The 27,940-nt window shown below is 56.1% G+C and overlaps 2 protein-coding genes across 4 annotated transcripts; one reads left to right on the forward strand and one right to left on the reverse strand.

Annotated features, from left to right (window-relative positions):
* Positions 1-1,847: 1,847 nt before the first annotated feature.
* Positions 1,848-3,624, reverse strand: CEP20 (centrosomal protein 20). Of its 3 annotated transcripts, none has more exons than XM_070955110.1 (5): positions 3,348-3,624; positions 3,058-3,255; positions 2,736-2,820; positions 2,196-2,332; positions 1,848-1,943 (listed from the first exon to the last, which is right to left on the reverse strand). In XM_070955110.1, exons 1-4 carry the CDS (start codon positions 3,373-3,375, stop codon positions 2,209-2,211), a joined length of 435 nt encoding a protein of 144 aa, XP_070811211.1. In that variant the 5' UTR covers positions 3,376-3,624; the 3' UTR covers positions 1,848-1,943; positions 2,196-2,208. The 3 variants fall into 3 exon arrangements, with proteins under 3 accessions (XP_070811211.1, XP_070811210.1, XP_070811209.1); XM_070955109.1 differs by having other exon boundaries at positions 2,171-2,332; positions 3,348-3,623; XM_070955108.1 differs by having other exon boundaries at positions 1,848-2,332; positions 3,348-3,623.
* LOC139325299 (multidrug resistance-associated protein 1-like) lies at positions 3,491-27,690 on the forward strand. Its single transcript, XM_070955107.1, is given in 34 exon segments — positions 3,491-3,618; positions 3,620-3,759; positions 3,762-3,883; positions 3,885-3,998; positions 9,241-9,417; positions 9,704-9,829; positions 10,065-10,202; positions 10,672-10,797; positions 11,595-11,656; positions 11,954-12,085; positions 12,598-12,825; positions 13,209-13,386; positions 14,260-14,421; positions 14,522-14,614; positions 15,122-15,325; positions 15,460-15,606; positions 15,901-15,988; positions 16,290-16,362; positions 16,532-16,658; positions 17,015-17,191; positions 17,353-17,520; positions 17,712-17,889; positions 19,412-19,493; positions 20,092-20,230; positions 21,473-21,680; positions 22,297-22,607; positions 22,693-22,892; positions 22,986-23,112; positions 23,552-23,653; positions 24,354-24,500; positions 24,901-25,059; positions 25,408-25,574; positions 26,706-26,900; positions 27,001-27,690. Coding segments are annotated over 34 exon segments (5,034 nt in total). The 3' UTR covers positions 27,110-27,690.
* Positions 27,691-27,940: the final 250 nt, after the last annotated feature.

Here is a 27,940-nt window from a genome sequence, read left to right on the forward strand (position 1 = left end):
GCAAGAGGTCCTGCAGGAGGAGGTTGAGCCCCCTAATACCTCGGGTGCTTTCTTTCCTTCCTCCCTCCCTCCCTCTCCCTCCCTGTGCGGCTCCAGCCCCACACGCTGGCTGGCCCAGGGTCCTCAGACATCCCAAATAGGAAACACCAGGATCCTCCAGCAATTCCCGTCCACATTCCAGATGCAAACATGTCTTTGCAGATGTGCAGAACAGCAACAGCCTAAATATGGAGCCCAAGGCAGGCAGGGAGGTCCAAGCTGGTGGCCCCTCACAGGTCCACCTTCCCAAGCAGGAAAGGAGGGGGAGCCTGGCTGACTCACTTGCTGCCCTGGGGTCAGGAGTCCCCTTGCCTGCCAAGTCTGGCCTGATGCTCTCCAGCTGTGCAACTCTACTGCCCCCCCCCAAGCCTTGAGCTCTGCCAGGGGAGCAGGCACTCAGCTTTTGCAGGGTATTGGACTATTTGCCCAGTGGGCTCCCTGCCCACCCTTTGCCAAGAAAGGGGGCACAGAACTCATAGGGATTATCCTAGAGGCGTCCAGATGCCCCTTTCTTAGGCCTTTTGAAGCTGCAGCCCCACTGTGGGTGAACCTGGTTTCCCTTTACTTGTGCTCCACAAGCCAAGCCAGATGTGGTCAGGCAGCAGGCCCCACCCAGACCCTGGCCCCGCTGGGCAGAGTTCAGGCCCTATGGTATCTGGCAATTCAAGCTTGGCAGTGATGGATGAGCAACTTCTCTTTATCAGGCAAACTCCGAGTTGATGCACATAGGTGGATGGACAGCAGCCACCGCCTCACACGGGTGCCTCTTTGAGCATCTGTGGGCTAACTTCACACGCCTTCCAGAAGATGGGCAGCTGGAAGAGCTGTGGAACTGTTTTATAAATATCTGCACCTCTCAATGGCAACAGCTTAAAAAGGAGTGGAAACCCTTTCCTGGCCTTTACCCGGCTGGCTGACAAGCAAGAATCCCAAGCAAGGGATGATTTATGGGCAGGAGGGGACTGAGCTGGAACGGGGAAGAAACAGCGGCTTCATCAGGACACGTTGCAGAAGTTAAGCAGGATGCTTGGTGGACAGAAACCACCAGGAACTGCAGTGGGGCTTCCTCCTCGTTTTGAAAGGAAACATACTAAGGAAACCAACTTGCATCACAGGAGCTGACCAGACTCTGATTATGTCAGAAATAAGCTGGAAACGTGAAGCTATCAAAGGAGAGCAACTCTCCACCAGCCAGATCACAAGGCCAAGCCGCCCTGTCCTGTCCTGTGGGAGGGAGGGAGGGGAACAGCCCTCAACAGGCAGTGACCACTACCTCATGGCCAGAAAGGAAAAGCCAGCTGCTAGTAGGGAGTGGCTGCCCAGGCTCCGTTCACCATCCCAGGATAGCTGCAGAGTTGAAGCGAGTCCCTCTGGGGATCCCCTTTCAAGAGACCCGCCTCTATTCATGCTCCTTGCATTGTGAGTGTGCCAGATCCGTTAGTTGAGTTGCAACAGATGAATGCCTGGGAAATCAGTCTGGCCTTGACGTGTCACACACTTCTCAAAAGATGCCAAGGCCAACTGAGGGGTTTTCCCCTCCCTTACGAAGCTGATTTATGCCTTCCTCTAAAAAGGGGAACAGCCTGTCTGAAGGTTTAATGTCCTGAAGGTTTGATTATTTTACTGTGCTGTTAAACGACCAGATGACTTAAGTGCCATCAAATCACATTCAACTTTTACCTATTACATAGATCTTCTGTGGGGTGAACTGAAAGAAACATTGAATGTATTGATTGTGGCCCTTCTTAATCAACTGTTTTTATCGGACCAAAGAGATGATTACCACAATAACAAATGTAAACAGCTGCTACTCATAAAAAATGTGGTTACTTTATTCATGGATGCCTTGTGAACCCCATGTATCTTCAAAAGCCTCGCACCATATTTCGAGTCTGCAACAGTTTCTGAAAGTTAAGATAAAGCCATTAACGCATTAGTGTCCAAACAGACTGCAATGTGGTGACTCAAAGACAGACAAGCATTGTTTAAAAGAGCTCTTCGCCCAGGTCTTTGGTGAGGAAGACCCCTGGCTCCATCGTTCATTGATTTCCCTGTAACTGGTGAGCTGCCCAAAGTCACTGAGAGTCAGGCAGTATATATGTTTAATGAAGTATTATTAATATATACACACGTCTGTCGGTTTGTGTGTGCTGTACCCATTTAACTGCTTCAATTAGATGGCTTGCTGGTAGTCCACTTTGAAGGTGCCACCGAGGGGGCTCTGGGGGATGTGGGGGGGGGCTTATCTTCATTGCCTTGTAACAGCCGAGTTAGAATTCCATACAAAAGTGGCCTGTTAAGACAAAGAAAAGAATCCCAATACTTAAAAGAGGAGACTCTGCGAAAGGGTTGCAGGTGCCCCCTTCAGTGGGGTCTGCAGAGAGCCACCCCCCCCACCCCCGAAGAGAAATAAAGGCACAAAGGTAGAGTCACTCAGCAATCAAGCTCTCCAAATCCAGCAGGGCTCATTGCACAAGGACTTTGGGATGGATTTATCAGCCTCCAAATGCAACACTGGACAGCCACTCACATGAAACTTCAGAAATACCAATGTCCAGCTGGAAAAGGGGTTGCTTTTAGAGCCAAGAGTGCAAAAATGATCACTGCCGCTTGCAAATGATTTGGGATTTGGACTGGGAGGCAACCAATGTCTGACCAAGGGAGAAAAACCTCGGGAGAGCCGGTCGCCTTCTTACACGGATCTGCTGCTGGGGTCTTCAACGACATGCAGCTCCTTGGCGAGGAAATCTCGGTCCAAGGGGATTTCGGGCTGGCCGGACTCTGCAACAGACGGGGGGGGGCGGGAGCGGGCTCAGGTCCGAGGGCGGCCGGACGGAGATGCGGGGACCGGTCTGGCCGGGGGCTTGTCCGGAGGCCGCCCGGGTTCCCTGGCCTGAGACGGCGGTGTGTGTGTGTCCCGCCTGCCCTCCTCCTCCCGGAGCCCTTCTCAGCAAAGGCTCCTCCGCCCCTCCTGGGCAGGGCCGGATGGATGACCTCTCGCACCCCCCACCTCCTCACCGGCCAGGAAGACGGAGGCGCTGGAGTGGAACCGCTGGAACTGCAGGTACTCGCGGATGAGCTCGTTCAACAGGAGGGTCTCGCGGGGGGCGGCGGGGCGCGGCTCGCCCGGGTCGTCCAGCGCGGCGAAGACTTCAGCCCGGACGCGGGCGCGCACCTCCCCCAGCGCCCCGCTGCGACCCAGCGCCTCCTTCAGGGCTGCGCGGAGACAGAGGCGCGCCGCCGTTAACAGGGGCTGCCCCGCCGCCGCCCTCCCCTCCCGGCACCCGCGCCGCGCCCGCCGCCGTTACCCGCTTTCAGCTCAGCGACCGTCGCCATCTTGGGAGGGGGCGGAGCCGGAAGCCCACGAGGGCCGGGAGCCCGCCCTTCGACCCCATTGGCCCGCGCCCGCCCAATCGCAGCGCGGGCTGACTCAGCAGCGACGGGAGGGGGGATGCTGAATCAGTGCGGCCGGGCTCGCTCGCCGGCGCCCTCTGGCGGCGGCGCCCGGACTCATCGTGCACACGCGAGGCGACCTGCCCCGCCCCGAGGGGGACCGCGGCCGAGGGGCTTGGTGGGCGGAGGGGCGCTTCGCTGCAGCCGGCGTGGCGGCCTTTCTTCTAAGCCGAGCGGGCCCCGCCCCGCCGCCCTCCCCGTGCAGCTTCCTCCAGGGAAGGGGGCGGCCGGGCCCCCGCGCGCCGCTCTCCCCGCCCGCTGGCCAAGGAAGGCCGGCGAGAGAGGCTCCCCGCGCCCCCCGTCGGTTTGCCGGCCCCCCCCCGCCCCTCCGCGGCCGCCGCGCCCAACCAGCGCCCGCCCCCCGGCGCCGCCGCTCCGCCCCCTTCCTGCCCCGGCCGCCCATCTGCTGCGCTGCCGGCGGTGCGAGGGGCCCGGGAGCTGCGCCCTGCCTCCTCCCGGCCAGCGGCTCCATGGGCGCCCCCTGGCTCTGCCACGCGCCCTTCTGGGTAAGAGTCCCCGCGCAGGGCCAGCCGACTCCGGCCACGCGGCGGGCGAGGCGCGCTCTCCGCGCCGGGATGCGCCGCCTCGAGCGAGCGAGCGGGCGGAAAGCGGGCCGGGCTGCCAGATCGCGGGACCGGCCGGCGGGAGTTGCGCTGCGCCGGCGTCTTGGTTGGCTCCGGGCGCGAAGGGCTGCCTCGGTCGGCCTGGGAACCTCCGCCCGCCCGCCCGGGCTGCCTGCAAAGGGCGCATCCTCCCGCCCGGGCAGCATCTGCGCCTCCGCCCCCGGTCTGGCAGAGCGCTCGGGCTCCAGAGCTCCGTTCGCCGCGCGGGAACTTGTCTCGGCGGGCGACTGCGGGGAGGCCGGCTGTCAGCTGGCGAGTTTGCGCGGCCCTTCCTCCCGCACGCAGAGGCGCTGGTATAACGGGCGGGCAGCCGAGGCCGCGGCAGGAGCCGGAAAAACCGCTTTCGGGCCCCACTCGGGTTACAAGGGCTCTTTTGCCAGGGAGGGAAAGCGTTTCCCAGAGGCGCCTGGCCGGCTTGAGGCTGCCAAAGCGGGGCGGCTTCCTGGTGGGATTAGGCGGGGCGGGGGTGGCCGGTGGCCGAGCCTTTGCCAAGGCCGTCTCGGAAAACACAAAAGGTCTTGGCTGGCATCACGTTGCAAATGGAGAAGGGCGGAGGGGGCCAAAGGCTGGGGCCGGATCTGAGACTCGCTCAGGAGCTTCCCACTGCCCAGTTGGACGGGTGGGCAGGCTCCGCCTGGTTCCCATGCTGGTGCAGAGGAAGAAGGGCGGTGGTGTGTCCCTGGACAGTCCCCCGCTCGCCCGCCCACCGCTGAAGGAGTGGCTGAGATGCCCCGCCAGCCTTTCTCAGCCAGCCTTGGTGTCCTGGTCACACCTGGAAAGGGACCCAGGATGCCGCCTGGCACCCTGAGTCTGCGGCTGAAAGGTGATTTCTCCCTGCTGCGTCTTAGATGCCCCCCCCCCAGGACTGCTCCTCTCGTCCCTTGCCCCGGCACCCGTGGGGCTGGCACTTTCCTTGGCTTCCAGCCACGTTGGCCTTTAAGCTGGCCAGGACTGTTAGCAACTGTTTGGTTTGCAGGCAGCGTGCAATAAATATAAGTTAGGTGTCCAGTTGCTCGGTTTATGCGTTGCTACGTATTTCCCCCTCCAGCAAACCTGTTGCGTCTTGCCAGCCACCCTGCTGGTTCTCTCAATGCCCAGCTTCCCCACCCCCATCCGTTAGCCGTTGCTGTGGGCGTTGAACGTGGCACATCTAGCCAGGCCTTTGCAGCAGCCCAGAAAGCAGCTGGCATTCACCGTCCCGCATGTCTCGACCTGCAAGGATTCCCTCTGCTTGAAGCAGGAGAGCGGATGGTTGCCAGGGAATTGTGCTCGTTGCTTGTTTATGACAGGAGAGTTAACGGAAACAAAACGGTCCTTACTCCCAAACCAGCAACCACCTTCAAAAAGCCTCCTCGGGCCGGGCTTGGTCCAGGACGTGACCAGATGGCTTGAGGGATCACAGTTAAAAGCCTTTGGACTGAGGTTTTCTAATGGGAAACGTTGCTTGGAAGCTTTCCTTGCCCAAGGGCTCGGTCGCTCTGTTTTCCTCTGATCCCAGATCCCCATCTAAGCTTAGTAGGGTCCTTCTTGGCCAAAGTGGCTTTCCTGGACCCCAGCCAGGAGAGCCAGGCTGCGGATGCCCACTTTCCACTAAAAAGCCATTTATCAGCTGTGGGACAGAACAGAATTCTCTTTCATGGCCTGTTGAAGGTTGTATACAGCAGGCTGAGTCGTTGTGGAAATTAGGGATCGTTATGTGGTGTTGATTTCTGGACAAAACACAGGTTTTCAAGTGTTTGGTTTGCTTAGCCTCACCCTAATGATTGAGCTCCCTGCCTTCTGACTCGCTTGGAAAAGTGGTGTCATTTTTTAAGTATTCAGGCGAATACTTTCATGCTTCTGAAATGTGCCAACAATTGTAAAATCTTGGCTTTGCAGTGTAAAAAATGAATAACAGCCACATTCTGAGTCTCAAATTCTGAGAAATTTTGGTGGGGCAGGCAGTTGGTTTGTTTTCATAGTGGCAGGTGAACTCCCAGTATTAAAAGTCCACGGGAGAGAAATAGGATCTTGGTTGTCAAATAATCAGTGATCCAGGAATGTTGACTGTCCCCAACTTGTATGCATTTGTATTAAATGGCACAGAATTGCACATTGTCAATATGAGAAAAGGCTTCTCATTGCTTCTGCTTTAAAAGTTTGGCCAGACGTCCTGCCTATTTTTCACAGCTAAACTTGTTTTGTGTGCAAAATGCCATACTTCAATAAATCGTAGCTCTGGCGAGCCAGAGTTGAATTACAGTGGCACCAACTTTTGTTTACTGCATTTTAGGCCAAACGGTTTCAGGCAAAGCAGCCAGTCTCTGGCCCTGGGTCGTTTGGGGCTTTAGTTCAAGCTGAGTTGGCCTGGATGGTCCGTGGCTCTGATGATTTGTAATATTTTTAGGGGTTGTCCATTTGTCCCTGGAGAGCTCTGCAATCAGCAGAATTTGTTTGGTTTGCTTGTCCTGTGGCTTTGGAACTCCCCCCCCCCAATTCAGTGGGAAAGGGACCTGCAGGAAGCGCTCAAAAGGGGGTGCCAGGCCCTGGCTTTGTCGCTAGGGGAGAAACTTGCTGTGCTGTGGGTTTGTTGTGGTCAGGTTGGGGCATGAAGGCTGCTGGAGTTCCCGTGGGCGCTTGTGACCGGGTGGGCGGAGGGAGTGGCCCTGCTGCCTCCTGACTCATCTTTGCCTTAACTTCGAAGCAGGAGCCGGGCAGGGCAAGGAGCAGCTGGGTGCAAAATGCTTTGCTAAATTTGGCGGCTGGGAGGATAAGCAAGTCACCTCAGGTCATCTCTGAAAAGCCGGCCAGCATGACGCACTTTCTCCTTGTTGTGGTCGATTCCTCCGAGCTCCAAGAAAGGAGATTTTGCAAGCCACTTCTCCCCTTCACACTGCACAGAGCCGGGTTGGGTAGAGGTTCCTTGGCGTTTCTCTTCTGCCCTTCTCTGGTTCGCCTATCTTTAAAAGCCCTCTCCTTTCACTCAAGGACATTTTGGACATCGCTCCAACCAGCCTCAGTTTTGGGATGAAGAGCCACGCAAGGCCCCCAGGACGGCTCAGGGCTTTTCCCCAAGGAGTCTGGTTTCGGCCCCTTCCCCCTCGCTCGACTTGGTTGCTGGGCGGTTCCGAATCAGACACGATGCGCAGAGCAGCCATGTTTTGGGCCTAGAAACGTTTGTGAACCTTTCTTATAGAAACCATGGAGGGGGGGGATGATGGGCCAGGGGAAAAGTTGGGGTGCGGGGGAGTGAGGCTTTCATACGGATCCCTTGACAGGCCTCCCACCTTCCCTTGGCCGATTCCTAAATTGGTGGGATGTTTTGCCATTAAAATAGCTTCCCTGTTGCCACCCTCCTTTCGCAATTAAAAATAGCCGTTAATCTCTCTGCTGGGGTTCTGGAGAGGCCGCCAAGAGGAGGGGCTGAGCTAATCTTCTTACCGCATTTTTGGGATCGCTGCAAAGAAAAGGAAGAAAGAAGTGGGAGTGTTAAAAATGCAGGTGGTGCTTTTGAACGGAGGCAACGAAGAGGCATCCTCCCCCCCCCCAAGATTTTTCCCTCCCCTCCTGTGGAGTAGTGGGGGCCACCGCCTGGCCCTCTGAAAGAGGCGGCCCTGCAGGATATGCACCTGTAGAATCGCCCAGAGCTGCAGTTCGCCAGTTCAGGGGGATTTCTTTGGAAGTGAAGCTAGGTGGGAGCTGAAGGGAGCGGGAGAGACCCTTAACTGACCCTCCAGGCAGGAGCCCCCCAGCAGGTTTGGGGCTCTCCTGGAACAAGGCAGAAACTCCTGCCACATGAGTTTCCCCTTGATGTTGGGGCCCAATTGATTTGCATTCCCAGCTGGAGGGGCAAGGGTGAAATGCTACGGGTTCAGGCCGTTCGGCTGAAGTGGTAGTAAAAAAAATTTTTAAAAAAAGTTCCAACCATCAGCTGAGTGACACGCAATCGTCGGAACTTTTTTAAATAACTTTTTAAGCATTTTTTTACTACCAGTTCCGGAGAAACAAAGCGCTCAGCTGCTCCCTCTTTTCACTCAACCCGAGCTTCCTGCTGCAGATTTTCACACCTTGCTTCACGTGCCTGAGATCGTCGCCCTCGTCTTCTTTTTTCTCCTCTCCGTCTTCCAAATGGAAAAACGCCAGGAGCAAGTGCAAAAAGAAGCACGCGCTTGCTCCTGGCGTTTTTCCATTTGTAGAAAGCTTTCGTACCTGTGAAGGCAAGTCTGGCTTCCTGCGCTACTCACTAAAAACCTCACCGGTACCTCTGTGTGCACAGGTTGCGTGTATCTGTGTCTTTGCTCCTGGTCTTTTGCAGCAGCCTGTGCCCGATGTCCCGTCCCTGGCTGGCTGAACCGGAGTTGGGGAATTTACCCCTTCTGGCCTTGCCCAGCCAGGGCTAGCCATAGCCACTCCCAGATCGTGCTCCTTGGGCGGTGGGTCCGCTTGGGGAGCCGCCTTGGGGGTCGTGCGGTGTGACGGCCGATTTCCGCTGCTCTTAAAGGCCCCGGAGCAGATCCGGGCGCTGCCTTTCTGAGCCTGCCAGGGGCAACCACCGCCTCACCTGTTGCGCCTCTTGGGCAAACCGGTTGGGGGTCTCCAGGGTGGCCAGAGCAACTGAGGCGCCTGCTCCCCTTCCTGGAGTGCTCCGGAGCCTTTAAGAGCAGCGAAAATCAGCCATCACGCCGCATGACCCCCACGGCAGCTCCACCAAGTAGACCCACTTCCCTGGAACAGATCCAGGCACTGCCATTCTGAGCCTGTATCTGTGTGTGTGTCTTTGCTCCTGATCTTTCGCAGCAGCCCATTCCCGACATCCTGTCCCCAACCACTCATCTTAAAGGCACCTCACCTTGCCCTGGCAGGAAGGGGAGCAGGCGCCTCAGTTGCTCTGGCCACCTTGGAGACCCCCAACCGGTTTACCCAAGAGGCGCAACAGGTGAGGCGGTGGTTGCCCCCGGCAGGCTTAGAATGGCAGCGCCCGGATCTGCTCAGCTGATCATCGGAACTTTTTTTAAAAAAAATTTTTACTACTGGTTTGGTGAACCTGTAGCATTTTTTACTACTGGTTTGGGCTGGTTCGCCTGAACCAGTAGCATTTCACCTCTGCCTCACCTCCCTTCCCTGCCTGATGTCTGCTTTTCCCCAGGACTGGAACCTGACGTGGTACACGGAACACCCGGACTTCACACCGTGCTTCCAGAACACAGTCCTTGCCTGGACCCCCTGCCTTTACCTCTGGGTGGGCTTCCCCATCTACTTCGCCTACCTCCGCCGCCATGACCGGGGCTACATCCAAATGTCTCACCTCAACAAAGCCAAAACGGTGAGCTGGAAAGCCAGACCGCCCCCCAGCCCTGTGGCTTGGCCCCCTGGCCTCTCTTGGGAGCCCTAGTGCTGGGGGGGGGGTGGGGAGATGGCTGGAAACCTGCAGAGAAGGGCCTCTCCTGTGAGTGTGTTGCACCGGGGAATTGGGGGACGGATTGGTTTGAATGCAGGTTTTTCCTTTCTGAGTCTTTAGGACGCTCTAAAACTTCTGTTGGCCTCTTGGGCCCTTGCTTGGGGAGGAGTGATTTGCACAGATAAAGAGCCCGTCCTCTCTTGTCTTGCAGGCCTTGGGCCTCTTCCTGTGGCTCGTCTGCTGGACAGACCTTTTCTACTCTTTCTGGGAAAGAAATCACCACATTGTGCGAGCTCCAGTTTTTTTAATTAGCCCTACCATTTTGGGCATAACAATGGTGAGTGAGAGTAACTTGGATTATTGGGCTTTGTGCATTTTGATCCATCAGACTTTCTCCCTTGCAACCGTTAGCGTGGCTGATGGCGGCTGTGCTGCCCACCCTGGGAAGCAAATCTCGGATCACGCCTGCTCCAGTTCGAGGGCGGAGTGAGCAGCTGTGATCCCGGAGAGCTCTGGCTCTGCGAGCCTCTGTAGGCAGTAACAGTCTATTCTTTTGACTTCCGTATCTGTAGCTCCTTGCCACGTTTTTGATCCAGTACGAGAGGATCAAAGGAGCCCAGTCCTCGGGAGTGTTGCTCCTTTTCTGGCTGATTGCATTCCTGTGTGCGGTCATCATGTTCAGATCCAAAATGTTGCACGCTTTGTGCCCGGTGAGTGCCAGCTTCTGGTGGGCAGAATCCTTGGCGAGCTGGAGGGGCAGCTGAACAAGTGAGGCTGGGGTTAATGGCAGGTTGAACGCTCAGGGGTCTTGTGGCTTTAGAGGCCATAAATTGACCCCTTGGGATTTCATTTGAGACTAACCCTTTGAGCTGACCCGTCCTCTGGGAAGAAGGACCCCTCTGCCCACCCCGTGGCCAGTGGTTGTGGCCAGAGCTGGTGGGGGGGATCCTTCCTTGGTGATCACTCGGAGACTTTCCTGTGGGCTTTTCAAAACGAAATGCTCAGTGAGATGAAGCAAACACAATTTGCATCTCCCCTCGATTAATTTAGTACCCAGGCAGGTTCAACCGGAGTTTCCTCTTGGACAACGCTGAACTCTCTTATTGGGGAAAAAGGCGCTAATATTCCCAGGGCAATTCCACAAACTTCACTAAGTGGCGTTCTTATTTTCCTTCCCAGGATGCGGAAATAGATGCCTTCCGCTATACCACTTTCTACATCTACTTCGCTTTGGTGCTAATTCAGTTTATTCTGTCCTGTTTCCCAGAACATCCACCTTTATTTTCCGAAAACATTCGTGGCCCGGTAAGTGTTATCCCGGCAATTGGCTGAATGAGTCATATTTGGGTATTTAAGTAATGTGTTTGCTTAACGAAACTCTTTTTAATCTTCTGCTCAATTGCATATAAACAACTTTGAACTGTTTGCATCCGCTTGTCCAACCTCTGTGGCTTGAATTTCCAGTCTGCACCACAATTGTTGGCTGTGGTTTGGGTTAGAGGTTTGTTTTTCAAAAGGTGGTTCTGTTCCTTTCCATTGGTGCAAATGATCAAAGTCTTGTATGGGGACGAAGGAGGTTCCCAAATCAGAGAGGATTTTGGGGAAGAGTCGGGAATTTTAAGCTTGTTTGGTTGTGATTTAATTTTAAGCTTGTGATGCCGCTGGTGGCCACTCCGGCCTCAGTGAGTTCATGAGCTCCAGCCGCACCTGCAAAACCAGAAGGGAGGTGGATAACAGGCTGAAGGTGGATCTTGCTGAGATCATACCATAACAATAAACAAATTACGGGCAGAATTTGTCCCCAGGGCCACACAAGGCACGTTCCCATCTCCCTTGTATACAGTCAACTTGGGATCGCCAACTTTCTGCTTCATGAAGTGAACCAGTTACGTCTTTTGATCCTATTGAAGGGTCTGAACCCTAAAACTGGCTCTGCTCTAAAAGGGCTCTGGGAGAGAGCGGCCGTCGGCTGAGCTGGCGATGTGGACACAGCTGCCCTGCTTCGTGCTTGCCCCCCTCCCCCCCGCTGTCTGAAGGCCATTAGAAACTAGTGATACTCAATAACCAGCTTAATCCCTTCTCTCCTCCCCCCCTCCCCCAAGAATCCCTGCCCAGAGTCCGGGGCTTCCTTCCTGTCCAAGATCACGTTTTGGTGGATCTCAGGGTAAGAAAACAGATATTTCTATAGACTTGAACTTCTTGATTCTCCAGTCAAGCCTTACAGCTGAGAGGGGACTCTGCCTGCTCATGATGGCTGGAGATTCTGGGGGTTGTAATCCCACTTACCTGAAGGGCACCAGGCCTAAGAAGCCTGGCTGAGCCGACTAGCCCTTTGGAGGCCAAAACTTCTGTGGCCCTGTGGGACGTTTTGCGGGGCCACAGTGCAGTTCCTCTGAAAGGGGCTTGGTGCAGAGCAGCCCTTCTGTGTAACTCTGAGGCCGAAACTTCCTCTTCCCCTCAGGCTGATGATTCACGGGTACCGGCAGCCGCTGGAAGCCAAAGATTTATGGTCTCTGAACAAGGAAGACACGTCGGAGCAGGTGGTGCCCGGCTTGGCTGCCCACTGGGCCCGGGAGTACGCCCGGGCCAGGAAGTGCGTGTTGCTCTCAGAGGCCGTTAGCGCTTGGCTCTGCTTTGGAAACGCGGGGGCTTCAGGAGGGCCCCTTTTGTGCGACACTAGTCAACAGAAGCCTTTTGTTTGTTACCTTGCTCTTTAGTGCCATTCCTTTCACGGAGAAGGCAAAGGTGGGGGGTGGGAGTGGCTCCCGCCCCTGCCTGTCATTTGGTTTGGGGCCCTTGAATTAAGTCGGTGGTGATCGACAGCCCCCAGGGTCTCCCAGTGCTAACTGGGGGGCAAGGAGGCGTCTTGTCCTCCCACAGCACAAACCACCTTGTGGCTGCTTTCCCTGGCTGAGGCTTTCGGGGTGCCTTGGTTGAGCTGCAACTCCCATCCTGGCTGGTGGTTCTGGCCAGAAGAGGGGGGGGGCTGATCCCAAAAGGGGGGAAGCCCCACAATCCACCCTGATAACCGGTTTTGGTGACCTGAGCAGTGTTTGGGTAGTGATCCCAAAGAGTCTCCATGCCGACCCCCTTCTGCCTCCACAGGCTTCTGAGCCCCATGTGCTACGTGCCCAAGAAGCCGGCCAAAGGGAGCAGCTCCAACTCGGAGGTGGCAGAGGAGGCCGAGGCCCTGATCCTCGGACCACCCACCAGGAGCAGGGAGCCCTCGCTCTCCCGGGTGCTCTACAAGACCTTCGGCCCCTATTTCCTGATGAGCTTCCTCTTCAAGGCCTTCCACGACCTGATGATGTTCTCAGGACCTGAGCTCTTGAAGTGAGTGCCGGACTCCCTCCCTGCCCTTCACCTTCGGTGGCTTGACTGCCTCATTGCTCCCTTGCCGGGGCTCCTCCTGGGTGGCAAACTCACACCAGGACTTCAGGAGGCTGAGCCCAGCATTCCAGCCGTCGAATCCCCCTCTCCGTCCCCAGTGTTACAAACTTCCCTGCCTTTGATGTCATGAATCGCAGGCTGTTTTCTCTTGTGCTTCCTTTGCTGCTTTGAACCTCACTGGTGTGTTTGCTTTTGTCCTAAGAGCGTCCCAGCACCCTGTGTTCTCCCGGCCTCGGGGGAGGGGGGGGGAAGGATGTTTGGGCTGGCCGGCCCCAAAACTCGGCCTGTGGTTCCTTCCTGTAACATCTCCACCTTCTCCTTCCTAGGTTGCTCATTAACTTTGTCAACGACAAGAGCGCCCCCAGCTGGCAGGGCTTCCTCTACACCGGCCTCCTCTTCTTCACGGCCGGCCTGCAGACGCTGGTCCTGCACCAGTACTTCCACATCTGCTTTGTGACGGGGATGAGGCTCAAGACGGCCGTCATCGGGGCCATCTACCGAAAGGTGCGGGACGGTGGTGGCCGCCTGCTTGGGGTGGGGCCACCTCCGTCCTTGGCTGGACAAGGGGACTGGGAGCCACCACCTGGGACGGCCCCTCCTTGACGCGATGGTCACCCCAGAAGTAAGGGGGCAACTGCATGTCTGCCGAGGCAGGAAGATTGGAGGGAAGAAAGGCAGGAAGGGAGAGCCCTGCAAGGCAGGAGGCTCCTAGGGACAAAGAGGCATTTTCCTCCCTGCTTTATTAGCAAAGTCTTTGCCAGGACTGGCTTTGGAAGGAGCTTTTCCTGACACAGGGCGGGGGTGGCATTGCCCGAATCGCTGGGAGCAGAGCTGGCAATTCATTAACTGCAAAAGCGTCTGATGACCTTCTGTGAAAGGCTCTGTGGGCAGAAAGGCCTCGGGCTCTTTCTCCGCTGCTCGGGATGGGCTCGATTGGCACCTCGCTGGGTTGCGACTTCCCCAAAGAGAGACCCGGCTTGTGATCCTGGCTCTCTCGTGCCGTCTCCCCACCCCGTCTAGGCTGGCCCGGAGATGAGGAAATCCCACAATATCCAAGCCATAAATCATGGTTAATGTTAACTGTGTTGAAAATGTAGTCAAACTTAATTAGGATGAAATGTCACTTACCTGCCCCAATCCCCGCCTCCCCTTCCCCCCCCTCCAAAAAAAGAGAAGGGCAGGGGAATTTGGTGTAGCTGTTGCAGGGATTATAAACCCCAGGCTGCCTTCCTGAGGCTTCTTTTGGCTAATGGGGCCTCCAGCTCTAAATCCACGTGAGGCTTCCGAGTTCTCCGTTTGTGTTGCGAGCTCATTCTTGTCGTGGGGGCTCCCTTGATGCTTAAACCCCCCTCCTTGTCTGCTGTCTCTGCTGCCAAGGCCCTGGTCATCACCAATTCGGCACGGAAGACGTCCACGGTGGGGGAGATCGTCAACCTGATGTCAGTGGATGCCCAGCGCTTCATGGACCTGGCGACCTACATCAACATGGTGTGGTCGGCCCCCTTCCAAGTGATGCTGGCTCTCTACTTGCTGTGGCAGGTACAAAGAGCCCCGGGGCCCTTGGGGAAGGGGCTCCACTCACACCCCGCAAGGCCTCTCCGGATCGTGAGAACCGATGTGCCTCCAATGGTTTCCTCAGAATCTAGGCCCCTCCGTCTTGGCTGGCGTGGCGGTCATGCTGCTCCTGGTGCCCGTGAACGCGGTGATAGCGATGAAGACCAAGACCTACCAGGTGGGAGGCTCTGCCGTGACGGTCAAGTGGACTCGGCCACGGTGGGCTGGAGGGGCCGGGGTCTCTCCCAGGTGGCGTTGCTTGATTCCCCAAAGGGTTTGATTTGTCCAGGTGACCGATCCTCAACCTCGGCACCTTTAAGATGGCTGGACTTCAGCTCCCAGAATTCCCTGGCCAGCAGTTGAAGTCCACTCATGTTAAAGTTGCTGAAGCTGAGGAACGCTGCCTTAGATCGCTCGGCTTCCCCTTTTAAATACAAGAACAACTAAATCACTAAGCGCCAATGAAGCGCTGCCATCCCCCAACTGAGCTGTTTGGAGGGGCTGGGAATCGGCTCCCAGAATCCGAGTTAACTGCGTGGAGGTTATGGGAATCAGAGTCCAGGACGGCCAAAGATTTGTGAGCCAGGTTCCTCGGGGGCCCAGCCCAGAGCTGCACAGCTGCAGTCAGTCCAGGATTTGGGCCACTGTGAGGCATGTCCTGACGGGCTTCCGTGGCCGGTTCCAGGTGGCTCACATGAAGAGCAAGGACAGCCGCATCAAGCTGATGAACGAGATCCTCAACGGGATCCGAGTGCTGAAGCTCTACGCCTGGGAGCTGGCCTTCAAGCGGAAAGTGCTGGAGATCCGGCAGGAGGAGCTGAAGGTCCTCAAGAAATCAGCCTACCTGGCGGCCGTTGGCACCTTCACCTGGGTCTGTGCCCCGTTCCTGGTGAGCCCTTCCAGGGTTCTCTAGGGGCTTCCCAGGCTCCGTGAGCTTGGGGGGTAGCGTGTGCCTCCTGCTGCACAACCTGGTCAGGTGCGTCTCCCTCTAGGTGTGACTCCTCCCGGCCTGCTTGTTCCCAGGTTGCTTTGTCCACCTTCGCCGTTTATGTGTCCATTTCGGAAAACAACATCCTGGATGCCCAGAAGGCATTTGTGTCCCTGGCATTGTTCAACATCCTCCGGTTCCCCCTCAACATCCTTCCGATGGTGGTCAGCAGCATCGTGCAAGTGAGAGTCTTCTGGCCAGGGGTCAGCCGGGGTGGGAGCGAGCAGGACTCGAGACTCAGCAGGGGCCGGGGGGGCTTCCTGGGGGGGGGGGACAAGCGTCAACCAGCAGGACAGGCTGAGTCCTCCTCGCCTGGAGGCCTTCAAGGAGAGGTGGTCTCTAGCCCTGCACTAGACAATCTCTACAGTCCCTCCCAACTCTGCCGTTCCGGGGTGGGCAGCCCACAGCCCCCACCCTTGTTGGCCCCAGAATTTCAGGGCAGAATGCTCAGGATAGGCCTGTCTATTGGGGTCCAGGCCAGCGTGTCCCTGAAGCGTCTCCGGGTCTTCCTGTCCCATGAAGAGCTGGATCCCGACAGTGTCGTCCGAGGAAACCTCAGGAATGGTGAGCTGAGCACTGTCAGCCAAGGGGGCAGTTGGTGTCAAGAGCAGCTGCCAGATTCTCCCTCCCCCCATTTAAATTCAGCATGGCTCATTGGAATCTTCCAACATCTGCACCGTCACCAGAGTTCTCAGTTTGTGATGCTCAGCTAGGTTGGCACTGTGGGGTCTGGAGGTGGCAGGTGGGCGGGGGAGTCCAGAAAGGCATCCCTTGGAGAGGGCCAGGGGGTCCCTATCCCTGGCAGCTGTTGCCCTTGGCCACCTCCATCCTGCTCAAGGGCACCTTTCCTTTTGCCACTGGCTAGCGGGCAGCAACAGTGTCAGCGTGAAGAGCGCCTCCTTCAGCTGGTCACGGACAGAGCCCCCCGTGTTGAACAGGTAAGACCCTGGATGGCATCCCTTGCCCCCCGGATGCTTGAACTTTTGGCTCTCCAGCTGGGCCCCCAGAGATGGTCCTTGGCCTCTCACAGGCCCTGGAGGCCTCCCTCATTTTGCTCCAGTGATCTTCTGGGGGTCCAGGCTGAATTGGTGATTCCTTTTCTTCCAGCATCAACTTGGCCATCCAGGACTCTTCCCTGGTGGCTGTGGTGGGCCAGGTCGGGTGCGGCAAATCCTCCCTCCTGTCAGCTCTTCTAGGAGAAATGGAGAAGCAGGAGGGGCACGTCTCTCTCAGGGTGCGTGGGACAGGCGGGCAGAAGAGCTTGGGGGGGCTTATCTGATGATCCGGCAGAGGGAGGGGCATCTCTGAGGCGTGGCCCACCAGCAGCACCTCAGGCCCTGACTGGAGCGGCTCCTTTCCTTGGGTTGGCAAATAGAGGAGGGTCTCATTTCCCTGGGGGCCACCTATGATGTCCTTCAGCCAAAGGGAATTCTGGGGAAGGGGCAGGCAAGCAGAATTCTCTTGCAGGGGCTTCCTGGGGGGCTGCAGCCGGCCTCCCCCGGTGGAAGTTGTGGGCTCTCAGGGCAGCAGCATGGGCCAGCGGTGGGCTGCCTGGAAGGGAAATTCAAGGGGGGGTTCTCCTCTCGGCAGGGCTCCGTGGCTTTTGTCCCTCAACAAGCCTGGATCCAGAACGCAACCTTGATGGAGAACATTCTCTTTGGGCGGGAGCTGAACGGGAAGCACTACCAGCAGGTGGTCGAGGCCTGCGCGTTGCTGCCGGACCTGGAGCTTTTCCCTTCCGGAGACCAGACGGAGATTGGAGAGAAGGTGCTTGAGGGCTTGCTTCTGGCCACACCAAAGCTTAAAATCTCTGTGTGGTGCCATTTCCCTTTCACGTCCTCTTCTGTGGAGCCCCCGGGCAGCGCCTGGGCTCTCCGTGGCACTCTGGCTCCTGCCCGGCCCTGAGGGCGCTACTCTCTCTTCCGCAGGGGGTGAACCTGTCAGGCGGCCAGAAGCAGAGGGTCAGCCTGGCCCGGGCCGTCTATGCCGACACTGACATTTACCTGCTGGATGACCCCCTGTCGGCCGTGGATGCCCACGTCGGGAAGCACATTTTCGACAAAGTCATTGGGCCAAAGGGCCTCCTGAAAAACAAAGTAGGTGCCTGGGAAAGCTTGTGGGTGGCCTTTCCGCAGCCTCTGGGAACTCAAAGGGTGGGGTTTCTTTTTTCATCCCCGATCTTCTCGCTGACTCTTTTATATTGAGCTGCGTTGGATGCCTTCAGTGGGCACCGCAAACCCGTCCGTCCCCCAACCTCCCTGGCTTTGCCTCTTCCTTCCTGCCCCAGACTCGGATTCTGGTGACGCACGGGGTCAGCTACCTGCCGCTGATGGACACTATCATAGTGCTGTCCGAAGGGAAAATATCGGAGATGGGGTCGTACCAAGAGCTGCTGAAGCAAGACCGGGCCTTCGCGGAGTTCCTGCGCACGTACGCCGGGGCGGATCACAACGTGGCTGGCGAAGGCAAGGAGCGGGCACTGGCGGATGTAGATATAGCCACTGTCCCACTACTGTATGGGTGCTCTTGTTTCCCTGCCCCCACCCACTTGGGTTGCTGAGATTGGAAAGAGCCCTGGGCAAATGTTGCTGTTGATGCCATCTGGGTGGGAAAATCCCTTGGATGGCTGATAGCTGGAGGTTCCATCCTGTCTGTGTCTTGGCTGCTTCCTGGGGCTGCTCGTGTGTTTACTGCCTGTCCTTTTCCTGCGATTATTGAGGGGGTATTAGAAGTAGGCTTGGTTTATCTAATTGGCTGGTTGCTGTGCAGTGTTGTGTGTGAATGGGTGCCCTAAGGGGCCGAGCCCTGGAGGGGTTTCCAGCTTATGGTTGTTAGAAATTGAGTTGAAAAAAATCTGTCTTGTTCTTAAATAGGTGTTTTCAGACTTGGCAACTTTTAAGTGTCTGCTGGGGAATTCTGGGAGTTGAAGTCTTGGAAGTTGCCAAGACTGGTCTGACCGGCTCATCGGACATCAGTGGTGTGGCTGGTTTTGAGGCTTCTCTTCCTCCACTGGTCCCAAAACTAATTTGGGTTGCTTCTCATTCTTGGGCAGGATTGGAAATGCCTGGTCCAGGGCCAGTCAAGGGTTGGAGCTGCTTCCTCAAACCCTTTGTGTATCTTGGTTTAGAAACAGTCCAGGCTTCTGCAGAGCCTTCTGGGACGCGGCTGTTCTTGCCCAAGCCGTTGCTCTGCTGGACAAACAGCTTCTGGGCTTGCCAGCTGGCGCTGGGGAAACAAGGCCGGTTCATCTTATACCCTGAAAACAGAGTTGCTTAATTGGGTGTTTATAAAGCTAATAAAAATCCCGCTTTCCTTGATTGTGGGAAGAGAGCCGTGGAAATCGCTTGTTTAACTCTTGCCCGTATCAGCCCAATTGAATTGTACTTTGCTCTCCTTAAACAAGCCAGCATAGCCTAAGAAGGGCTTAAACCACCTCCACCTCTTCTGTGTTCATTCTCCTCCTCTTTCTTTGGCTTTATAAAAAGCGTTTTGAACAGAGGAGGGTGGAGAGAAGTTACTGAAACGCTCAACAGCAAGAGCCAGAGCACTTAGACTTGTATACCGCTTCCCAGCCCTCTCTGAGCGGTTTACAGAGTCAGCCTCTTGCCCCCAACAATCTGGCTCCTCATTTGACCCACCTCGGAAGGATGGAAGGCCGAGTCAACCTGGTGAGATTTCAACTGCCAAACTGCTGGCAATTGGCAGTCTGCAGAAGCAGCGTGCAGTAATAAAAGCTCGATAATTTCCCCCCAAATTTCTGATGGCTTGTATTCTTTGCTAGGAAAAAAAATAGTCCAAATTCTCACCAAATTCTCGTTCAGCGAGTGGATTGAAATGAATAGCTTCAGTTCTTAAATATTTGCAGAGAGGCAGACTCCTTGAGGATAGTCCTGGATAGTAGCGGATTTAATTGGGAATCTCTCCTTTGCTTTGGCCATTTCGTTTCATGCACCAACCCTCTATCTGTCCTCTTTTTAATCCCTGCAGAGACCCCTGGTCTGCTCACAAAGGAAGAGAAGCTGCTGGAGAACGGGGTCCTTGCCAGCGAAAACTCGGTCCAAGTGAGGAGGTGGGCAAGGCGAGCAGCCCCTGGGGGGCACGTCCGGGTGCTTTGCTCCCAGAGACTTTGAGTTTCACCTAAGCTAGGAAAAATCCCGCCCCCCACACATTTGCTGCTCCCTTCCTTCCCTGGCATCAGCAGGTGCCTTAGCCCCACCTGGAGCCCTTCAGTTGCTGGCCGAGGGGACGCACGGGGAAGGAGGGGGGTCTTTTCTGTCCTGGAGGCAGACTCTGCTCCAGCACAGGGAGGAAATTCCTGATCACTGAATCTTCAGCCCGATTTTTCCTGCCTTCTCTGCTCGCGGTGATGTAGGGAAGTCCTTCAGTGGGCAAGGGCTGCTTCTCAGCGGCTTCTGCTCTTGTGGAGGGCGGAGCGCTCAGCCCCTGCCAGGTGTCCTCTGTCATGATCCCAGGCCTTTGCAACAAGACGCTTGGTTCAGAGCCAAAGTGATGCCCGCACAGTGGGGGGGTCTTTGGAGGCTGGGGGAGTGGGACGCCTGCGGGAGCCGGTCTGCTCTGAGCATGGGCAGAGGGCTTTGGGCTGGGCGAGAGCACTGCATGAAGCAGCTCAGCAGCCCGGGTTCAAGTGTGGCATGTGGGCCTTGCAGGCAGCTGAGCCACTCCTCGACCTACAGCAGCGACACGGAGAAGTCCTTGGTGCAGAACAGCCTGGCCCAGGCTCAGAAGGCGCCGGATGGGAAGAACGCCTGGAAATTAACCGAAGCGGACACTGCCCAGACAGGGAAAGTGAGAGCCCAGCCACCGCCCACTGGGGGTTCCACAGATTAGCCCAGTTAAACCGGCTCCCCTGACTGGCAGCAAAGGGCTTTGGAGTTGGGGGCTGACCATAGTAACCCCTGCCTCCAAAAGAGGAGCCGTTGCCCAGAGCAGCAGCAGCCTTGAAAAGACTCTCAGTGGGGATGATGAGGGCTGGCCCTAGGGAAGGGGGAAGGGGCCGTAGGGAGGGCTCAGGGAACTGGCTTCCACTGCCAGACTCTGAGGGAAGTGTGAGAAGGGAAGTCGAGGCACTTTGGCAGAGAGGATCTCTTCCAAGACTCAGTGAATGTGCCCGAGAGTGATCCAGTGGCCCTCTTGGCATCCCTGGCCGGCCTTCAAAGGGCCAACAGTCCCTTTATTTGGAGATTAGGTTCAGGGATTAAGTGTATTCCTTTATTCAGGGATAAAGTGTTTTATTAGTATTTATGTCAACAATAACTTGGCGCCATTCTCTCCTTTAAAAAAAAAATTGGCCAGCTGCTGATCACAAACGCTTCACAGTTGAACGAGGTCACTCAGTGTAAACAGCAAATAGCTGGGGGTTGAATTGGCTGTTTTCTTTCTGGAAAAGGCTTCCAGCTGGCCCAGGCTCCTGGCTGCAATTCGGACAGCTGGCCCCAGCCCAGGTTCCTGTGTCAAGTTCAGGGCCTTCATTGCTGCCCGCCAAGGTCATGTCTGTTTGCCTTTTCCCACTGGGAGGCTGAACTGGCCAGTGGCAACCGCTCATGGCTGACCTCGCTCTGCCCGCCTGGGCTCCATCTTCCTCGGCCCCAGCTCAAGCCCCCCCCCCGTCACACACACACACACACACACACACACACACACGGGCAGGGACATTGGCACTTGGGTGCAGACACGGCTGGTGGAAAGGGCGCCGCTGCTTTTGTCCTCTGATCAGCCATTGCCGAGTGCCTGCCGAGGGTCGCCTCTCAGGTTGAGACGAGGTTTTTGGGGGACCCAGAAGGAGAGACGGTGTGAGCTGTGACCATCTCTTGCCCTGGCCATCCAGGAGGGAGCCGGGACAGGCAGAGAATGAGAGAGGGAATTGGGGGGGGGAGAGTTGGAACCAGATCCAGGAGCCCCCCAAGCCTTCTGTGACCAGAGAAGAAGGGGGGGCACTTGTTGAGGCAGCAGATTCCTGGGCTTGGGGGGCCAGAAGGGTCCTGATGGAGTGGTGGGCCCTCCCTCTGATGGCCGCCTTGTGCGTCGCAGGTGAAGACGACCGTCTACTGGGAGTACATGAGAGCCATCGGGCTGGGCATCTCCTTCCTGAGCATCTTCCTCTTCCTCTGCAACCACGTGGCCTCCCTGGCCTCCAACTACTGGCTCAGCCTGTGGACAGATGACCCCGTCCTCAACGGGACGCAGCAGCACACCAACATGCGCCTGGGGGTGTATGGTGCCCTGGGAATCTCTCAAGGTCTGCCCCTCCCCCCTTGTGGCCCTGGGGGTTCCTTCTGGCCTGCAGCTCACCTAGGGACATCCCCGGGGCCCCTGCTGGAGGAGGGAGGGCTCCCCTCTTCAAGGGTCTGAATCCTGTATTTTGTGGGCACAGAACTCACAGAGTGTCCAGATCTGTGCCATCTTTTGAAAGGGAAGGTCTTTTGGGGAGCAGGATGAGATGGAAGGGAGGCTGTTATGTGCTAGGTGCTGGCCTTGTCTTCTCCCTTCTCCGCCCTGGGCTCTTCACAATCTGCCCAGCGAGTAATGTCTGGGTGTCCTGATCCTGGTCGCGGGGCGGCAGGGTGGCAACCTCACAGCTGGCACAGGGTTGGATGCCCAAAGCTGGTATCTCAGCCAGCTTCATTGCCCTGAATGGGATATTTCTATAGTTGGGAAGCAGATCAGAGGCATATCGGCTGGCGCTCCTAAAGGCATCCTCTGCAGGAGATTTCATTGGGACGGGTGACAATGGGCAGCCTTTGGAATCTTCCAGAATGCTCTTGGGCTCCCAATGACCCAGATCTCATTGGGCTGAGTTGGCCTCCTTGGGCGGCTCCAGTCAGGTCCATGTTTTGGCCTCTTCTTTCCTGCAGGCGTGGCAGTGTTTGGCTACTCCATGGCAGTTTCTGTAGGGGGGATTTTCGCTTCCCGCCGCCTCCACCTCAACCTGCTGCACAACGTCCTGCGGTGCCCGGTGAGCTTTTTTGAGCAGACGCCCAGCGGGAACCTGGTCAACCGCTTCTCCAAGGAGATGGACATCATCGACTCCACCCTGCCACAGGTCATCAAGATGTTCATGGGCTCACTCTTCAATGTTCTGGGCGCCTGTGTCATCATCCTGCTGGCCACACCGATTGCGGCCGTGGTCATCCCCCCCCTGGGACTCATCTACTTCTTCGTGCAGGTAGGGGCCACTCATGGCCCTCCCTGGGGCTTCCCTCCTGGTCCTGGGACCCCTCTGATTGCCGCCCCTTCTCATGCCTCCCCAGCGCTTCTACGTTGCCACCTCGCGCCAGCTGAAGCGTCTGGAGTCGGTCAGCCGCTCCCCGGTCTACTCGCACTTCAATGAGACCCTCCTGGGTGTCAGCGTCATCCGTGCCTTCGGAGAGCAGAAACGGTTCATCAGGCAGAGTGACCTGAAAGTGGACGAAAACCAGAAGGCCTACTACCCCAGTATTGTGGCCAACCGGTAACCCTGTTGGGGGAGGACTAGGAAGCCCTCAAGTGCTTGGAAAGGGTGCTCTCTGCCGGCCTTTAACCCTGCTCTCCCTGGCCTGTGCAGGTGGCTGGCCGTCCGGCTGGAGTCGGTGGGCAACTGCATCGTCCTTTTTGCAGCCCTGTTTGCCGTCATTGCTCGCCACAGCCTGAGTGCGGGGCTGGTGGGCCTGTCCATCTCCTACTCGCTGCAGGTAGGACGGCTTCAGGATGGCCCGGCTGGTTTCAGCCTCTTCATGAGCCGAACCTTCTCAGATGGGAGAATGCATCCTGCTGTGGGAGGGATTCTAGTAAAATGGGGGGATTTTAGAAATATAATCGCATTGATATAATTGCATAGCCTCTCGCCTGAGAGACGGGGGCTCCTCCTAGGATTGGCTGGCCAGGTTCTTCTGGCCCCTGAGAACCGCTCCTGCCATCGTCTGGTCTGGAGGTCTGCCCTGAGCCAGGCGTCCTTCCCTGCAACCTCTCGGGGGGGCTGCGTTCACCTTAAATCCCAGCCCTAAATTGTCCATGATCCCTGCTGGCGGCTGTCTCAGAGATGTCTTCCAAAGGTGCTGCCTGCTTCTGTGCTTCGGGGGATCAGATTCCTCTGGAGTTCTGGGGTTGACCAGGGGTGCCCTTGCTTTGCAGATCACCACTTACTTAAACTGGCTGGTCCGAATGTCCTCCGAGATGGAGACCAACATTGTAGCTGTGGAAAGAGTCAAGGAATACTCAGAGAAGGAGAAAGAGGCCAGTCTCTGCTCACAGCCGGCATTGTCTTCTTTGGGCATAAAAGCCTGAAGCGGCATCCCTGGGACCCGCCTGGTTCTCCCAGGAGAAGCTTTGGGGCAGGTGGGGCGGGGGAGGATGCAGCCTCAGGGAGCTGCTCAAATGCTGGTCAGCCAGCACTGAAAGGGACCTCTCGTAGAATCTCATAGATTCTACGGGGTCCACAAGTAAGGAAGACCTGCACCCTTTCCTGTTCTCACTTCCTGGCAGATAGTTCTTTGAGATAGACTGATCCTAAACAAGAAGGTTCTATTTGGCTAATGCTTAGGAACCCCCTGCAATTGGCTGAATCCTCTCTTTAAAAGTCTCAAAAGCGAACCCCCAGGCTCCCCGTGGCTTTGTCACTCAGCATGAGCTCCAGTCCTGTCCATCCAAGGGCAAAGGGGCCACAGTGGCCGCATCTGGTCTCCCACCGCTCAACTTGCAGAGCAGCGGCACCCTCTGGTGGCCAAGAGAAGTAGCATCTTTTGCCTTGGCCGTTTGCTGGGAATCACCTGTTATGGCGTTTGCACTCTCCAGAAAAATATCCTGTGGGTGGTGAGAGACCGAGTGCTGAGCAGGGGGATTGGGCCCAAGGGATGAGCCGGTGGGTGGTTTTGGGAAGGCTCCCGGACCACGGAATAGCTGGGGCGCATGGGAGCTTGATTTCCATCTCTCACAGGCCGAGTGGACCTCTGAGCGAACGGCTGCCCCTCCCGGCTGGCCTCAGGAAGGGCAAGTGGAGTTCCGGGGCTACAGCCTTCGCTACCGGAGCGACATGGACCCTGTGCTGTGGGACATCTCCATCGTGGTACACGGTGGGGAGAAAGTGAGTTCCAGGCAGCGCTGGAGGTTGGAAGCAGCCGCGTCTCTGCAGGATGGAGGGTGGGAGAGGAGAGGCTTCCTGGCACTGGGAGGGAGGGGGCAGCAGGGAAGCTGGTGAAGGCAGGAGCTCCTTCCGTGCTCATCTGAATCACTGGGGAGCAGTGCAGATACCGTGTGCCCAGAAGGGATCCTGCGTGGCACGACCTCTTCAAGGTCCATAAGGAGAATCGTCTCTGCCTGCAGAGGTTGGGATGGTTTCCTGAATGTCCGTCCGGTGCTGCCCACATATCCTCCGATCCCTCAAAATGTGTTTAACTCCTCTTGGGAAGGGCTGGGCCAAGAGGGGAGGCTGGGCCCTTTGCAGCTGCTTCTGCCGTTCTGTCTCTGCTCTCCGCCCTCTGCAGGTGGGCATCGTCGGAAGGACCGGGGCCGGGAAGTCCTCTCTGATGCTCGGCTTGTTTCGGATCAAAGAGGCAGCGGAAGGAGAGATCCTCATTGACGGGGTTAACATTGCCAAAATCGGGCTCCATGACCTTCGCTTCAAGATCACCATCATCCCCCAGGTTGGTAGGGGTTGCCTTGGGGCCTGACCTTCTCTGCAAGGTCTCTCCCCCCCCCCCCGCCTCTCCCCAAAACTGGAGTCCCATTTAATGGAATCACTTGGGAGTGAATGCATGCAAGCAAAGCCTGGATTTGAGCCCGTGGAAAATGCAAAGGCCAGTTGTGCCTCCATGGTGCGTTTGCAGCTTCAGAGCCCTTGGAAGATTTTAATCTTCCCACCCAGGAGGCCCTTTTAGAAAGGGGGAGAAACAGCTGTGAAGCTTTGAGGGAGCGATGAGCCCATCGGACCCTTTTGGTGGGTTCTGTCCTGGATGGGTGGTTCTCTGTTCTCCTTTCTCTTTCCTACCTAGGATCCCATCCTGTTTTCTGGCTCCTTGCGTATGAATCTGGACCCCTTTGACCAGTACTCTGATGACGACGTCTGGATGTCATTGGAGCTTGCTCACCTAAAAGCCTTCGTCTCCTCCCTTCCTGATAAGCTCCTCCATGAGTGTTCAGAGGGTGGAGAAAACCTCAGGTATACAGGGCAACCGGACTTCAAAAGCCCCAGAGTTTTTGCCACACACAAGGGTGCGTGCATGTTAGGCACGTGTTTAAGAGCATGATGCTGAGCTCCGCCAAGCTTGTTTGCCTCTAAACTCTGGCTCTGCCAGCCCTTTGTTAAACTGGCACTGCTGAGAAAGCATCTGCTCGCTTTGCAGGAGTTCCACAGTTTTGGAGCAGTTTTGACTGGTCTCTGGCTGTGTGCCCAGCTCTCCATCTAGGACTGATTCAGACTCAGGTGTGATTCTGGCTGCCTGGGAACCTAGGAAGAAGCAGATGTGAGAAGCTGAGCCTTGCCTTAACACACCACCAGGAGAAAAACCGTGCCTGGTGTTTACTTGGTTGGCTGTCTTTCCTGAGGGGAGGGGCGGTGCGCCCTCCTCCTCCTGGTTAGTCATCAACTCAAGGACAGCCTGACTCAGAATCCTTGGAGATAGTTGTGTTCTCCTAATCGTGTTGTTATGGAGGATCACACATGAAACTGATATAAGATCGTCTTTATACATTGTACCAATTTAATACTTCCAGTGGGATAACAGAGGACGCATTTCTTTTTTCTTAATATATTTCATTCTCTTTCTTCTTTGATGTTCTTTCTTCCTCTGGATCTTTTTCTGTTTTTTTTCTGGTCCTCTTCTTAACTTTCTTTAATTGCAAAGAGGGGGGACAGAGAGAAGTGGTTGCGGCCCATTTCTGGCTGCAGCCTTTTTGTAAAAGGAGGATGCAATGGATGTCTTAAGTATTCAAGGAAATTGGTTTCTGGCATGGGCTGTAATCTGGGGCAGTTTTTGCTAGCTGCCTGGAAAATGCCAGCCTGAGCTGTGCCTTGCGACTGAAATGATCAGAGTCCAGGCAAACATCTCCACCCTTTTAGGAGCAGCTGTAAAAAGTCAGTTTTGAGATAAACAGAAGCCAGGCTCTGCACACACACACACACACACACACACACACACACACACACACACACACACATCGGCCTGTGTCTGGGAAACAGGCACAAGGACACACACAGCCTCTCTTTACAAAATTCCTGTTTCATTTAAAAGGACGAAGCACCCAGCACGTTGCTCCTTTGGCATCTAACGCTTCCCTTTCTGCCTTTAAGTGTGGGTCAGCGGCAGCTGGTGTGCCTCGCTCGAGCCCTGCTGCGGAAATCCAAAATCCTAGTTTTGGACGAAGCCACTGCCGCGGTAGACCTCGAGACCGACAGCCTCATCCAGTCGACGATCCGGACTCAGTTTGAGGGTTGCACGGTCCTGACCATTGCGCATCGCTTGAACACCATCATGGACTACACACGGTAAGGCTCTGGGATTATTGGCCACTGGCAGGAGTTGGCACGGGGCGGCCCTTGTGCAGGGAAAGGAAGATGGTGATGGACGGGGCTGTTGTCCGTTTAGGGTGATCGTCCTGGAGAAAGGCAGAATCGTGGAGTGTGGGGCTCCTGCTGACCTCATTGAGAGCAGAGGCGTCTTCTGCAACATGGCCAAAGATGCCGGCTTGGTTTGACCAGGTGAAGCCGGCCTTCCCACACACACACACACGCCCAGGGAAAAGCACAGGCAGGTTGGCAGCATCTGCCAGGACCCGTTTTGCACAAAGAGCCGGCACCTGGACAGTAGAACAGCTGCTCCCTCTTCCTCCTTGCTCTAGAGGAGAAGCACGGCAGCTTGGGGTGCAGAAGGGGCTCCCCTGACTTGAAGGACCATCTTGCTGGAATTACCGTCTGCACCAAAAAATCTATATTTTATCTTATTCTGGTGATGGGAGAAGCGGCTGCAGGAGATTCAGAAAGAACCCTTTTGGTTTTCTAACAGCTTCCTTCAAGAGTTGCAGAAGGTCAGAGGCTGTTAAGATGCAGAAGAGGAAAACTGCTCTTTCCCCCGTAGGGAGGTTCAGCCCCAGCCGCCTTCGCAGCTCTCCTGGCGCTGCCTTGTCACATTTTAAGTGAAGGAGAGCCCTCTGCCAGCTTGGGAATTTAGAAACATCCGTTTGAATAATGTGGACCTTTTTTTAAGGGAAAACACCCTAGACATCTCTTTTCATAGAAGATAATTATTTAATTTTTGTAAATAAATTTCTCCAAAGTTGAGCAGACTGAAATTTTCTTTGATGCTTTTGTAGTAAATTGTTTTTAGTTGGAGAACGGCCCTTTCTATTCCTTCTCAAGCGGCCTTGGGGGTGTCTCTTGGGGGGGGGCACATTTCCACCAGTCTGTTTCCATGTAAAGTTGTGCACCAAAACTGGAAAGTGCTTTAAAGGCTCAGCAACCACAACCCTCCAGGCCTGTGAAGCCAGGAAGCCCTTCCTCTGTAAAGTCACCCATTCACTTCAAGCCGA

Source organism: Pituophis catenifer, unplaced genomic scaffold (assembly GCF_029215685.1).
Source record: "Pituophis catenifer annectens isolate HBS135680 unplaced genomic scaffold, rPitCat1.0.hap2 SCAF_16, whole genome shotgun sequence".
NCBI lineage: Eukaryota > Metazoa > Chordata > Lepidosauria > Squamata > Colubridae > Pituophis > Pituophis catenifer.